Below are 15,173 nucleotides of genomic sequence, written 5' to 3' on the forward strand. Positions count from 1 at the left end.
TAATCGTGAATGAACAATTGTCTTATATCCTCCTTCAATTCTCACTTACAAGCATATCGATACGGTAGATCTGAAAATGCCATTCTTCTTTATTTTGTTACCGTTGCTACTAAATACTAGTCTAGTATATTTAAATTACTATATATTTTATACTGTAGAATTATATTCATCGCCGTTTATTAACTATACTCTGAACACAAAGGATTACATACCCACACCTGAATCATCTGATCACCAGAATATTCGGATTGGCTGCTAAGATCTTTATATATAGGACTGTGTTTGACCCCTAAAAATATCTTCTGAGGAAAGCGATGCACCTATATAGTGGAGAAACGCATCAAGATTCGGGCCTGCATTCATCTTCCCTTCCACATATGCTGACATTGACTCCAACATTAGAACTCAGAGAAAAGAGAGACACTGTGAAGTGACCCAGCTGTCCAGTCAGGAGGTAATAAAGTACCAGCTTTCCGCCCCCCCAAACACTCCCGGTGTGCACATCCAGAGCTTGCGAAGCTCCCTCCAGGTGGGAGGTAGCCGGAAGTCAGCCGCAGCATCACCACGTAGGTCGGGTACTTACATTCTGAACTCGGTTTAACTTGCTCCAAGTAGATGGCAACTCATTCCCTGGGAAAATTATATTATTTTATTATTATACCCTGGGACTTTCTGGTGTGAACTCATAGCTCCTTTGAGTCCAAACGGGACATATTATTATTAGGATGTCGAGCACAGCGCTCAAAAACCTATTCAATCTGCGTAACTAAGCTATTGTGGATGTGAAGATATTTATGAAATGTGGAATTGTTATGTTTTATGTTCTGTGTCATAATAATTTTATGATTCATTCAGTTACCAGTGCAATTTTTATGCCTAAAAAATCCTGGTTAATATTTTATCACTTGAATTTGCGCTCTCTTAATATATCTTTTCCCCTTACATGTTACACAGTACAGTAGTAGCGCTCCTTACATGTTACACAGTACAGTAGTAGCGCTCCTTACAGGTTACACAGTACAGTAGTAGCGCTCCTTACAGGTTACACAGTACAGTAGTAGCGCTCCTTACAGGTTACACAGTACAGTAGTAGCGCTCCTTACAGGTTACACAGTACAGTAGTAGCGCTCCTTACAGGTTACACAGTACAGTAGTAGCGCTCCTTACAGGTTACACAGTACAGTAGTAGCGCTCCTTACAGGTTACACAGTACAGTAGTAGCGCTCCTTACAGGTTACACAGTACAGTAGTAGCGCTCCTTACAGGTTACACAGTACAGTAGTAGCGCTCCTTACAGGTTACAGAGTACAGTAGTAGTGCTCCTTACAGGTTACACAGTACAGTAGTAGCGCTCCTTACAGGTTACACAGTACAGTAGTAGCGCTCCTTACAGGTTACACAGTACAGTAGTAGCGCTCCTTACAGGTTACACAGTACAGTAGTAGCGCTCCTTACAGGTTACAGAGTACAGTAGTAGTGCTCCTTACAGGTTACACAGTACAGTAGTAGCGCTCCTTACAGGTTACACAGTACAGTAGTAGCGCTCCTTACAGGTTACACAGTACAGTAGTAGCGCTCCTTACAGGTTACACAGTACAGTAGTAGCGCTCCTTACAGGTTACACAGTAAAGTAGTAGCGCTCCTTACAGGTTACACAGTACAGTAGTAGCGCTCCTTACAGGTTACACAGTACAGTAGTAGCGCTCCTTACAGGTTACACAGTACAGTAGTAGCGCTCCTTAAAGGTTACACAGTACAGTAGTAGCGCTCCTTACAGGTTACACAGTACAGTAGTAGCGCTACTTACAGGTTACACAGTACAGTAGTAGCGCTCCTTAAAGGTTACACAGTACAGTAGTAGCGCTCCTTACAGGTTACACAGTACAGTAGTAGCGCTCCTTACAGGTTACACAGTACAGTAGTAGCGCTCCTTACAGGTTACACAGTACAGTAGTAGCGCTCCTTACAGGTTACACAGTACAGTAGTAGCGCTCCTTACATGTTATGCCACACCGTAGTAACGACCCTAACACACAGCAGTAAATTAGGTGTTAACATGGGATTACCAAGAAAAGCTATATTATTATTTTCTTATCAGAATTTCCTCTTTGGCCATTTTTTATGTCAGCCAACACATTAGTAGCTGGGTTTACTACTACTAATATTCAAGGCAGTGGGTGCCCAGCAAAGATACTCTGCAGGTCACTGAGCACAGTGACCACAGTCAGTATGGTGCATTGATGGTGTGGGGGCCCTCAGTACTAATACTGCTGGAAAGCACAAACCAACCATGACCCTATGTTCTGCCAATCGTAATCTTGCAGGAATTCATTATACCCACCAGTGGTATAACTTTATCCCAGTGGCCCCCGAAGCAAGACAGATCTTGGGCCACCCCATGCCAACCAACCTTGTAAAATGAATCACGCGTATGATTGTCATATCCTGTCCAGTTACACACCATTTCCTGCTGACGTGTCATTGCTCATGTTCGCATGTTCGCCCATGGATGTGGAGCAATGTGAATTTGGACTGCTAATTTTATGCCAGCACAGAGTGAAACCTCAGCCATGGGAGATATGACGGCTTGCGATCTATTCCAGTAAATGTACTTAATAGTCTTACCTGAATATTAGGAAATATTAGGAAATCAGATTAGTAATAGGGAAGCCATTACTGGGGCATTTTTTTCAATCCTGGAATTCGGGATGGGAAAACGGCTTAATCCCAGGATTTCTCAGCCGCCCCGCATATTTACATTCATGGTCAGGTGTGGGCGGGAGCGACCAAGAGCTGTGCAGGTGGGCGGCTGTGAGGCTGGCGGAGCATCTGGGATCCAGGCCGGGGAGAGTTGCGGTGGTGCTGGAGGCGCGTCTGGGAGCAGGGCAGGCGGCTGGATCCATCCGCAGTCTAATTCCGAAATCTAAATGTTTTTGGGGCCAAATCCCATGCTGATCCCGGGATTGGCCACCATAATTAGGAATAAATTATACTGAAAATCATAATTCATTACATAATTGTCATTAGTAATTTTTGGTTGTGTGTTTAAAGGAACGGGGTAAGTTACCGGTCCGGCAGCGGGATGCGCCTCTTGTTTATTTGGCAGAGTTTGTTTTGCTAACTTTAAATGTGTTTCACTTTGTACAGTTTTAAATGACTGACAGAACGGAGAGATGGAGCCGCATTAGCCAACAAATCCAAACATTGATTTCTTTAGAACATATAATGCACCTTCTGTGCCTGAACACTGGAATTAAAGCAATCTGAAGTCTATTCTCTTCGAACACAATTAATGGAAATTTCCATTCCCTCTGTAATGCAAATAGAGATAGACTGCATGCCCTAGAGAGGACTGTATTATCGCAGTGGTAACATATGTATGCCCCAGCACAAATTAAATGTATCAGCTTTACATCAATGCAAGATTCTTGAAACCCTGCAATCCAAACCCAATACTGAGATTGGATTTTAACCCTCACTTAGCAAACACAATTCTGTCAGAATTAATTATTTGTATCTGATCCCTGGAAGTATCTGCAGCCAATGACCTGTAAGATCTTAGTCTGCTTAGGAAACCATTCATGAAGAAGTTTGTTGTGCGCAAAACTACAACTATTGTCTACCCCGACAATAGCGGAGCACCAAATCCCACAGCTGATTTCAGATCACTTTCTAAAAGTGCCACATTCAGCCTCCTGCATAACTTACTATGTACCGTATAGGTCCCATATATCGCATCTTAGGTCGTATTCAAGTGATCTCGCTTACGGTGTGAAGGCAACATTTGAGTAGTATTTATTGGTTGTCTAATAAACTTTATAAAGTTTTTTTTTACTGCACCGCAAGATCATCTTACATCTATAGTTCATATCCACGGAGTGCCCACATTTTTATAATTTGTATAGGTATATGTGTATATATATATATATATATATATATATATATATATATATATATATATATATATATATATATATATATATACATACATACACACACATATACCGCTAACTACTCCTCACCACTACAAGGTGAAATACAGCCAGTGACCACTGTAGGCCACTAAATGGACCAAAATACTCATTTGAGTGCTAAAAGATGTCATAACAGAAAGTGAAAGCATTTTTTGCAGGGACACTGATCTGTTTCAAACTTGCTAGATATGGAAAGAGGGAGATGTGAAGACAGAGATTGCAAGTAGGAGCAGATAGGGACTGATGGTGGGGTGGAGAGTTTGTGGACTAAAAATTGTCACAGCTCAAAGTGAAACTAAAAACTGTCACAGCTCAAAGTGAAACTAAAAACGGCCACAGCTCAAAGTATTATTATTATTATTAATGCCGTCAGTGGTTCCCCACGTTTTGGTTCCCCTATTCCTTCTCTCATTTCTTTCCCTCCCTCTTACCCTTCTCCTTTCCTTTATGATATTTTTTGCTACTGTTATGCTTCATTTGTTAGTCAATTGCAAAATTATCATTAAAGAAAAAAGAAGGAGAACATATAACCTTTTACAGTAGATCATAGTAGAAAACACAAATGATTTGCACTATCCACAAATTGTGTCGGAGGCTGATGTAGGCAGCAAGAGTTAAGCTGTCACCTGGAAATATGTATCTTCCTATGGAACGTCAGATACACTACAGTAGGTATATTTGACAATGATCAATTCAATTCTGCTTGAGTGAAACTCTCATTTCAAAGCCCCAGGCTTCCCCTCATAAACACAATCCCAGAACTAAACGCACAGTTTAGTCAAAGTGCAATGAGGATACTTCTAAATATGACTTCATCTCAGCTGCAAGCATTTGGGCTGATTAATACACTGAGGGATCGTTTATAAAGATAATTAATATTGCAAACCTTTTATTGTCCGTCTTTTATCCCTTTTAGGTTTTCTGTACTAATAAAACTAAACTTCTCGATTGAAATGTAATAGGATGAGAGATTCGGAAAGTGAGAGATTTGCTAAGAAATCTCCAATTTTTTTTTAAAGCGGCAATCATTTACACTGCAAAATCCAACTGGTTTTGCAGTGTAAATGATTGGAGCTTTAAAAAAACCTGGAGATTTCGTACCAAATCTCTCACTTTCTGAATCTCTCATACTATTAAATTTTTCCCAAAATATATATATTTTTTATTCATTTATTATACATGGGATGTGTAGGATAGCCACATATGTTGGAGTGGGTTCCAGTTACCCATAAACCTCCTGTCATCTGCATGCCCCCCGTGGGGTTTTGGTTTCTGAATTCATCAATGTATTTAAGCTTGCAGAACATTTTTCTGCATGTCCAACTCTACCACTCCGAATTCTAAACCTGGTAACTGGTCACATCGGAAGTAAACTTAAGATATGCTAACTGGTTTAAAGCTCCCCTCAGAGGTGTAACTCTGGGAGGCAGTAGAGTCATCTGCTACCGGGCTCCTGCTCCTAAGGGAGCACCTGTCCTTCTCTGCAAGTTTGATTCAGTTAATTCAAAGCTGTCGATATTGCTTCTCAGGTTGGCTCCCCCTACTAACATTCTAGTTTATTCTTTCTGACAAAATCCTTCTTAGATGGACAAAACCATGTGCACTGCAGGGGGGCAGATGTAACATGTGCAGAGAGAATTAGATTTGGGTGAGTTATTTTGTTTCTGTGCAGGGAAAATACTGACTGCTTTATTTTACACTGCAATATAGATCTCACTTTGAAGAAAAACCCCACCCAAATCTAATTCTCTCTGCACAAGTTACATCTGCCCCACCCGCAGTGCACATGGTTTTGTCCATCTAAGAAGGATTTTGTCAGAAAGAATGAACTAGAATTACCCCCTTTATTCTTAACATATATTTTGCAAGTGTAACAGCCTGTTGTAGAACCCATGAACTAGAAGCAGATACCACACTGATGGAGCTATTTGTCCCTGCATAGGAAGCACGCGAATTCTAACTATATAATGTTACCACACAATATAGCTCGCCAGCCCCTGGGATCTCACACGCTTGCGAGTCCATAGCATCTCCGACGCATGCGTGCCACATTTCACTTACTGTGCAGGAGCAAATAGCTCTATCAGTGCGGTGTCTGCCTCCAGTGAGACAGGTCGCAGGTTCTAATCCTTACAGTGCAGGAGCAAATAGCTCTATCAGTGCGGTGTCTGCCTCCAGTGAGTCAGGTCACAGGTTCTAATCCTTACTGTGCAGGAGCAAATAGCTCTATCAGTAAGGTGTCTGCCTCCAGTGAGTCAGGTCACAGGTTCTACTACTTACTGTGCAGGAGCAAATAGCTCTATCAGTGCGGTGTCTGCCTCCAGTGAGACAGGTCGCAGGTTCTAATCCTTACTGTGCAGGAGCAAATAGCTCTATCAGAGAGGTGTCTGCCTCCAGTGAGACAGGTCACAGGTTCTACTACTTACTGTGCAGAAGCAAATAGCTCTATCAGTGTGGTGTCTGCCTCCAGTGAGTCAGGTCACAGGTTCTACTACTTACTGTGCAGAAGCAAATAGCTCTATCAGTGCGGTGTCTGTCTCCAGTGAGACAGGTCACATGTTCTAATCCTTACTGTGCAGGAGCAAATAGCTCTATCAGTAAGGTGTCTGCCTCCAGTGAGACAGGTCACAGGTTCTAATCCTTACTGTGCAGGAGCAAATAGCTCTATCAGTGCGGTGTCTGCCTCCAGTGAGACAGGTCAGAGGTTCTAATTCTTACTGTGCAGGAGCAAATAGCTCTATCAGTGCGGTGTCTGCCTCCAGTGAGACAGGTCACAGGTTCTAATCCTTACTGTGCAGGAGCAAATAGCTCTATCAGTGCGGTGTCTGCCTCCAGTGAGACAGGTCAGAGGTTCTAATTCTTACTGTGCAGGAGCAAATAGCTCTATCAGTAAGGTGTCTGCCTCCAGTGAGACGGGTCACAGGTTCTATTCCTAACTGTGCAGGAGCAAATAGCTCTATCAGTGCGGTGTCTGCCTCCAGTGAGACAGGTCACAGGTTCTAATCCTTACTGTGCAGGAGCAAATAGCTCTATCAGTGCGGTGTCTGCCTCCAGTGAGACAGGTCACAGGTTCTAATCCTTACTGTGCAGGAGCAAATAGCTCTATCAGTGCAGTGTCTGCCTCCAGTGAGACGGGTCACAGGTTCTATTCCTAACTGTGCAGGAGCAAATAGCTCTATCAGTGCGGTGTCTGCCTCCAGTGAGACAGGTCACAGGTTCTAATCCCTACTGTGCAGGAGCAAATAGCTCTATCAGTGCGGTGTCTGCCTCCAGTGAGACAGGTCACAGGTTCTAATCCTAAGTATGACCGCTAAGCAATGTGTTTGTTTAAAATAAATAATGTAAATAACTGGGTGCAATGTAACAAGATGTATAGAAATATATTCTGGATTGTGCTGCACCAATATTTTTTCTGATATCTCCCAGCACCCCAACATGAGACTGAAGCAAATGGGAGATAAAGCTGAGTATTCAATTAGTGCTGACACTCGGAAAATCTGCACTTTCCATCGAATTTACATCCGACCTATTCAATTAAAGTGACAATTTCTCATCTGTTGGAAAAAACATGGTCGGAAAACATGTGGATCGCCGAATTAAAAGCATTTTAGTGGAAATTGCGGCCGTTTTCTACTATTTTCTGACGATGCAGATTTAACATTATATCAAAGATGAAACTGCATTGGCGGATAAAATGGCTAAAAACGGACACATTGAATAAGTAGCCAAGAAAACTGTCCATCATTGAATACCCCCCTAAAATGTAGGTTTGTTTGTAATGGTGTAATTCAGCATTTTATTGTGATCACCTTTGATTGGAGAAATAGACCGTCCGTATCCACAATTTCTGGTGCATGGAGACTCTGATGGTATATAGCGGTCACGTTGTCCGGGAATTCTGGGCAGAGATGCCAGCTGTAAAAGAGAGAGAGAGAGAGATACTCAATTTATTCTGCATATTTATGTATTTATATTATCATCATCATCATCATTACTTCCACGCAGATAAAAAGTCACATCCAGGGTCAGACGCTCCGATAGGAGCCGGTCCCAGCAAAGTGTCCATTTTAGGGATCACCTTACTCTATGGGGGGTATTCAATGCTGCAGCGAGCGGCCGGCGAGGGGGTTAAACAGCGAGGATTGCTGAAAACCAGCGATCCTCGCTGTTTAACCCACGCGCCGGCCGCTCACTCTATTCAACGTTCTGGGGAAATCCTCGCCGTCACAGGACGGCGAGAATTCCCCAAAACAGCGAGACCCCCGGCTACTGCAGAAAACTCGCAGTTTTTAGCCGCGAGTCTCGCTGATTCTGGAGCCGCATCCGCCAATTCTCCCTCGCTCAAAAAACGGAGCGAGGGGGAATTGGCGGATGCGGAGGGTGTGTTGAATGCTGTCAGGGTGAGTGGTGACAGCGAGCAGGAAGACCTGCTCGCTGTCACCACTCGCAAACAGCATTGAATACCTGCCAGTGTTGCAGACCTACCGCACATTTGTGGTCATTAGACAGAGCATACACTAGTGGCTGTTACCGGGGAGGGATCTGGACAATCCCTCTCCAAGTAAATTGTGCAACATGTAACCCATAGACTACAATGAAAAACAGGAAAGCGCAGCAGATATATTTGTAATACTTTCAGGGAACACATTTTAAGGGTAACCTGATTTTTCGGTTAATTTCCCACAAAAAGTTTATACTACATATGCCCCAAAAACTGTAACACGAGTAACTTTATGTAGAACATAAAGAGACCAGATCATTCATAGCTCACATTGTAGATGTCTTGTGACCAAGTACTTTGATTGGCACCTCTCAAAATGTTACTTGGGGGGGTGGGGGTGGCGAGTGCACCCCATGATCCTGCACCTATGACCATCTTAAGAAAATAGCATTTAGACATAAATAGATTTTAACCCTATATTATTTTCATCTCCCCTTTGCATTTGTCTTGAAATAATTAAGGAGTGATGGTATGACCAGTTAGTACAGTTCCGTTGTTTGCTTCCTCTTCACTTTCTTACCTTGCAAATCCGGGAAGAGACACGTCAGGGTCCAACAAGGCTTTACGAATGACTTTGCGTCCATCTTTTTCTGTACAAATTACTTTGTCACAGCTCAGAATAAGAATACTGTCAGCCGGGGGCCTGATGAAAACATAATAAAACAATTGTTCAACCACTCGGAAATCTCCCATTTTATAGATCTACATATGTCCTATAGGTGTGCGTTTATGGATAATGGATTTATTTATTACCATGGGTTCTACTAATCTAAATTTGGAAGATGACTACATGGAGGGACATGTCAATTTAAGCTCTGGTTCACCATTGAGATAATGATCAATTGCTGTTTTCAGAGCTTATATATTCCATGAGCCGAAAGCTGGTAAACAGAGAAAACCCAGGGTTACATCATTATCTCACGGGCCACCAGAGCACAGTTGTCATTTCGGAACTAGTGAATGGGTGAAAGGTCGCCATAGTAACAAAAGATTACTGCCTATGTTTATTTATTGCTCCCAATCACAGTATATTAAGTAAGGAGTCTTCGCCTAAGGACCAGAAGCTGCCATTTAAAAATAAGAAAAGTCGGGTTTTAGTAAAGATTAAAAAGTACATTTTAAATAGGCTTATTATACAATTTATTTACATGAATTGCAGTTCACCTGGCCCCAGAACCTGTGTAATCCATAAGCGTTCCATTGTGAGTCGTATACATATTCAGACTCAGTCGCACACAGATATACAACTGTCGCATATCAAATGAATCAGTGATGCCTCGTGAAGCGATTATGTCGCATTGTATTATGATTAAGTAGAAGGAACGACTTGTGCAAGCCAAGCAACAAGGCTGTTAACACGTGGCAACTTGCTGACTTGGCTCTGGGACCGTTGGTTGGCGCGGAGGCCGGAACCACTAAAGCAAAAAGGATTTGAAGTTGTACTAGTTGGTGGAAGTCAAAAAGGTTTGAAATAGGTTTTGCTGAATACCTTGTTATATGAATACTAGTAAGTGAATAAGGCTGCAGGTTCCAGGAGTTTGAACATATTCCATGGAGAAGTCCTCTGAGATTTTAATAGGACGTACTGCCAAAGCCTCAGCTATTTCTGAGGTCACAGTCTTTCAGAGAATGGCATGCTATATTGAAGGCCTATTGACAATCTATTTAGTTTATCAAATGCAAAGCCTGAGGTGGGCGCTAGGAGTATTACATATCAAAGTGTTCTTATTATTACAGTGCATTGATTAGGATTCTCCATATTTTATATATGACAGCTGCATCTGCCTCGGAACTGCACATGTATATAACCCAGGTTCTATGGGCTGCTGCGGCTGCAGTCCATAGAAGCCAAAGAGGCAACCTCAGAAAGCCCCTCCCAATGGGACTGCCTCGGGTGGGTGAGTGGCAGGTCAGTCTTACGGACTGCATCTGGCGTCACTACAAGCCACTGGTGATAACACAAAAAACAATCAGCTCCTAACTGCCATGTTACAGGCTGGATTTGAAAAATGCCAGGTGGTGATTAGCTCCACCAGGCTTAATACACTGGCTTTATACAGATGGATGCCGTCTCTTTCAGTGTCAGTGCTCGTCATAACCTCCCCGCTGGCGGAGAGTGACCCCGTCAGACTGGGACGCGCGTGCGTCTCACACTCACTCGGCGGCTGGGCGCCGTGACCCTGCCGGTCTCCGCTTCAGGAGATGGGCAGGGTTGGGGGGGGGGGGGGGGTTGGGGTGGCGTTGGGGACCGTCGATGGCGGCGCGGAAGGTGGCAGGGAGCTCCATTTGAACGGTGTACACAAGCACGCCCCCTTCCGATGGCTGGCGGGGGCCTGGCGGCTGGCAATGGAATCGCCACCCCCTGCAAGAATAACGCCGGCTCCAGCCGTATGTACTCAAAATGCTACTTTTTTGTGTGTCCATTACGGAATGTGTAATGATCAGTACGGCAAGGTGTTCCCGCCCTCTCCCGTATACTCTGCTGTTTAATGTTGCAGATTTACTGTTGCACAACATCGCAACATGATATATAAATGCTTCTCTCTCTCTCAGTCTTTCAGAGTGAATCCACTGATTCTACACTAAACTGTGGAAAGTCCTCATCCGCTATGGAGAAGCCCCCTGCAAATGAAGCATGAGGAGATGGTAATTACATTTATTTGAGAAGGCTAAGCACGGGTTTATTCACACTGGCTTGTGATGTTGGTCTCTAGTGACCAGGTGATCCGCAGAGAGCAGCTGCAGCCCGATTCATTGTGACAGAGCAGACTTCCCCCTGTATTAGGAAAGTAATAATCTGATTACATAGCTCCGTAGAGGTCTCTGCCCAACGTTCTCCTCTCTTGTATCAAGGACTGGGCCAGCTTTCCGCATGGTCAGCTAAATAGTCCTTTCTTCAACTAAGCAATAAGAACTGTACAGAGAATGTTTAGAGAATGATTCCCGTTCAGAGCCGGCAGGATTAATTCATAAATGAAGGCGGAATAACATAAGAATGGGAAATATACAGCATAAAGAACAATCACCTAAAATACTAGAAATAAATGTCAATGAAATAAAATGCCAACGCCTCAATAATAGTATTTCATTGGCACATTATTCTTCTCTGAAAATTTAAATTGTGTTTATGAGTAAACTTGAGTTTAAAGAACCTACTAATTAATGTCCAGACGATGTTATGCATAAAAAATGTAAATGAAAAAAAATATATATATTTTTAGACTCTATAGCTCACTACACACTATAGATGCTGTCGTCCAATGGGGAGAGGTAGCAAAGCTTGGAGAGAGATTACCTACCGACCAATCAGCTCCTGCTATTTTATAAACCAAAGGTCAGATGCATGAAGTAATGAAGAGAGTGGAGAATTGGGCCGGTGGAAAAACTGCCAGTGTCAACCAATCAGCTGCAACCTAGAATTTTATAGAATGCACTTGAAGTTACTTCAAAGCCTTGTGGTTGCTATGGGCAACTTTACACACACACCTGTTTGAAAAATGACAGTAGTTGACTCGGTAGTCATTTATTTCACTCCAATTTATTTCTTTCCAAGGGTGTAAATTGAATTGCTATTTATGAACTTGCCATTAGAGGGTGCCCACCGATAGCAATTCAATTGTGCTGCCATGTGGGTGTGCCAGCTGATGGCTCCGTTCGAGCTGGCAAGCAGAAACGTGGTAATGTAGTCACAGGACTTTTTGTATTGCAGGCAGTATTGTAGTTGGGTTCAGCCATCCAGCACTTCTGGGCATGACCAGCACAATAACACCACCCTATCGAATCGATAGGGAAAATGCAATTAAAAGTGCCCATTAAACAATCACATCGCCCGAGACACGATACATATCCTGCATACCACTAGGACAAGAGCACGCACAACGTACTTGTATCAACGTCTATGTGTAAAGCAAATATAGACCGAGATTTCTTATATCGACAAAATAGGTTTTCATTATTGTCTTGATTCTACTTTTCCTTTGCCCAGATGTTAGTGTAGTGTCTATTATACTGTACATCCCAAAATAACCACATAGGTGACAACTGGCAATCCAACAATGACATCACTGCTTTCTTTGACCCCAAAGGCCATATTTATTCACTGGCAAATGAAAACCCTGGTGAGGGCTATTTAGCAAAGTCTAACAGCTGGAAAACTGAAGCAATACCACAGGCAACAAATTGCATCCGAAGGACTACCCCCCGCTGCTACCTGTCAGGGGCTTCTGTTCTGTAAGGTTTGCTGTTTTGTTCCTGCTCTATGTTTTCCCTTACTCCTAGTACTGGTCTCCAGATGATGTGAAGGTTATTCTGCACTACAAAACCAAACCATATACACCAGTATTCCCTGCTACATAAAGCATGTGACAAACATCTAACCTTCGCCATACGTGGAACACAATTTAGAATTCAGCCACTAAAATTAGGACTTTGTATTACCTTTAATTATCTGCACTGTCTGCTTGTATTGTTGCCTATCTGGCTGTTGTGGCGACCAGTGGCGCTGTGGATGGCTGCCTAGGCGCTGTGCAGCTCAGCCGGTATGTGTTCCCTGCGTCTATAATCCCCAGGGTACATTTAGCCTGTATGTGTTATGTATATCTGTACTGTCACTGTCTAATTGTACCTAACTGGCTGTTGCACAGTAATCCGAACAAATTCCTAGTATACGTGAGTATACCTGGCCAATAAAGCGGATTCTGATTTCAGTCTGCACCAGTGTGCAGTCTGCCTGTTCTGTTGGCACTTGAAGATGACATCATCACTAAGCACAAATGATCCTGCTCTCTGTATACTTTAGCAGAACCCAGGTCTGATGACCCTGGTTGCGTCATTCACACTGCACCATCTAGCCAAATTTTGCTCTGTACATTATGCCCTGAGTATGGAACACACATATCTGAAATACAGTGCAACCCACAATAAAATGTTCCAGCTGACTTCTGTTTCTTTCTAGATTCTAGATTAGTTGAATAAGATTGTCCCAAATCCATTGAAATCAAGTGTTAGGATTCAAATTGCAAGTGTACTATACACAGCTGCGCTTTACTTTAGGAAACAACAGTGATAGACAGACATACATAACGGTTGGAAGGCCCTGCTCGCAAGGTGCTAACTATTGGTACAGTATATACAACATAATGGACCAGCCAGATTGCAAAGGTTCTTGTTGGGTTATACGAAGCGGAGGCTCCAGAGGGGACTGCAGCACAGTTCAAAATTCAAATAGGGGAGGCACAACAACTGCCACCAACTGCCATTCCAAACTGACTATCTGGCAGTTGGTGTTGCTCCCCTATTTGAATTTTGGACTGTGCTGCAGTTGGAGCTGCTACTGGTTATATGATATAGTCACAACAGGGATGCATCAAGAGAGGAGGAGGTCCATGTGCAGTCTCCATCCAGGCTGGGTCCTCTACATTCGGCAGAGCAATAGACTCTGGGCACTAGGGTTACTAGGATAGCCTTGCACTGTCCCAGAGTCTAGTGTGCATGTCTATGGGGAAATGGCCACTGTGCAGTTTTCCCGTGATTTTCCCACTACTCATGTGGGTAAATGTCCATTATTCTGGTGCTTTCTGAAGGGTTTCTGCCACCAATGCGGAACTCCAAAGAGTAAGTTTTGGAAAAAAAATGGTGCAGGGTGTGCTGGACCTCGAGAGCCTTTGTGAATGAATTTTGAGTGTATTGTGTAAGATATTATTATTTATTAACAGTTTCTTATATAGCACACACATATTCCGCAGCGCTATAGAGAGTATAGTTGAACATTCACATCAGTCCCTGCCCCAGTGGAGCTTACAATCTATATTCCCTACCACATGTACACGCACACAAAGACATTCTAGGGTTAATTTTGTTGGAAGCCAATTAGCCTACCAGTATATTTTTTGGATTGTGGGAGGAATCCGGAGCACCCGGAGGAAACCCACGCAAGTGCAGGGAGAATTACGCAATCTTGTCCATTATTAACTACTGTGTGCGGTACGGCTTTTGCCCGTGCGGAGTTTAACCCCCCGACAGGAGCCGGAGCGTGTGAAATAGCCCTAAGCCATTCTATGCGTTTGTTTATTTACAAATTATGTACCGGTGCAGCTTGTCATTGGCTGATCAACTGCCAACCAAAATGAAGAAAATTTGAAAAATATTTTCGACCACATGATGGTTTGGCCCCAAGTACAATATGGAGGTCGGGGGTAATTATAATAAAAAAATCACCGAAATGACCTAGTGGTCCATTTTACTTATTAGATACTTATGTCATAGCTCATGGTATAGTAAACTCAGAGTCTGGTATGCTCGGCTATACTACAAGCCTACGTAACCAGACTTTAGATTGTATGTTGCTGCAATCAGCAGACTATCGAGTCCCTGCACTATTGCAGGAAGAAAACTAATTTCACAAGGTTTTTGTTATAATGCACTAGGGTCCCCTGAGATGAAAAGCAATCGAAACATTCTACCTTGCCTATAATGATTGACCCTTGCTGAGAATTGAAGCAGTGATGTAGCACTGATAGTAAACGTGTAAAAGAAACACATATCAAATAATATTAATGCTTTTAGAAACTTCCGAAATAAACCTGTACTTTGAAGGTCAGTTTATTCAGCTTGGAATTTTGTAGAAAAAAAAAAAAACGTGGCGCAGATTTATAAAAAAAAATAAAAAAAAAATTCATATATAAAATAAAAAAAATTAT

At 42.8% G+C, this 15,173-nt stretch overlaps 1 protein-coding gene across 5 annotated transcripts in view; it reads right to left on the reverse strand.

Annotated features, from left to right (window-relative positions):
* The window catches only part of DCDC1 (doublecortin domain containing 1), a 341,410-nt gene that overhangs the window by 146,524 nt on the left and 179,713 nt on the right, over nucleotides 1–15,173 (reverse strand). For all 5 annotated transcript variants that reach the window (XR_014465436.1, XM_083164256.1, XM_083164255.1 and 2 more), the window contains 2 exons: nucleotides 8,996–9,118; nucleotides 7,784–7,889 (listed from right to left, as the gene is read on the reverse strand). Coding sequence is in view for 4 of the 5 variants with exons in the window: in XM_083164256.1 (XP_083020382.1) it covers nucleotides 7,784–7,889; nucleotides 8,996–9,118 (229 nt within the window). In the remaining variant the exon portion in view is untranslated. The remainder of the gene's footprint in view (nucleotides 1–7,783; nucleotides 7,890–8,995; nucleotides 9,119–15,173) is intronic.

The sequence above is a fragment of the Crinia signifera genome, chromosome 11 (genome assembly GCF_055691185.1).
Source record: "Crinia signifera chromosome 11, ASM5569118v1, whole genome shotgun sequence".
In the NCBI taxonomy this organism is placed as follows: Eukaryota; Metazoa; Chordata; class Amphibia; order Anura; family Myobatrachidae; genus Crinia; species Crinia signifera.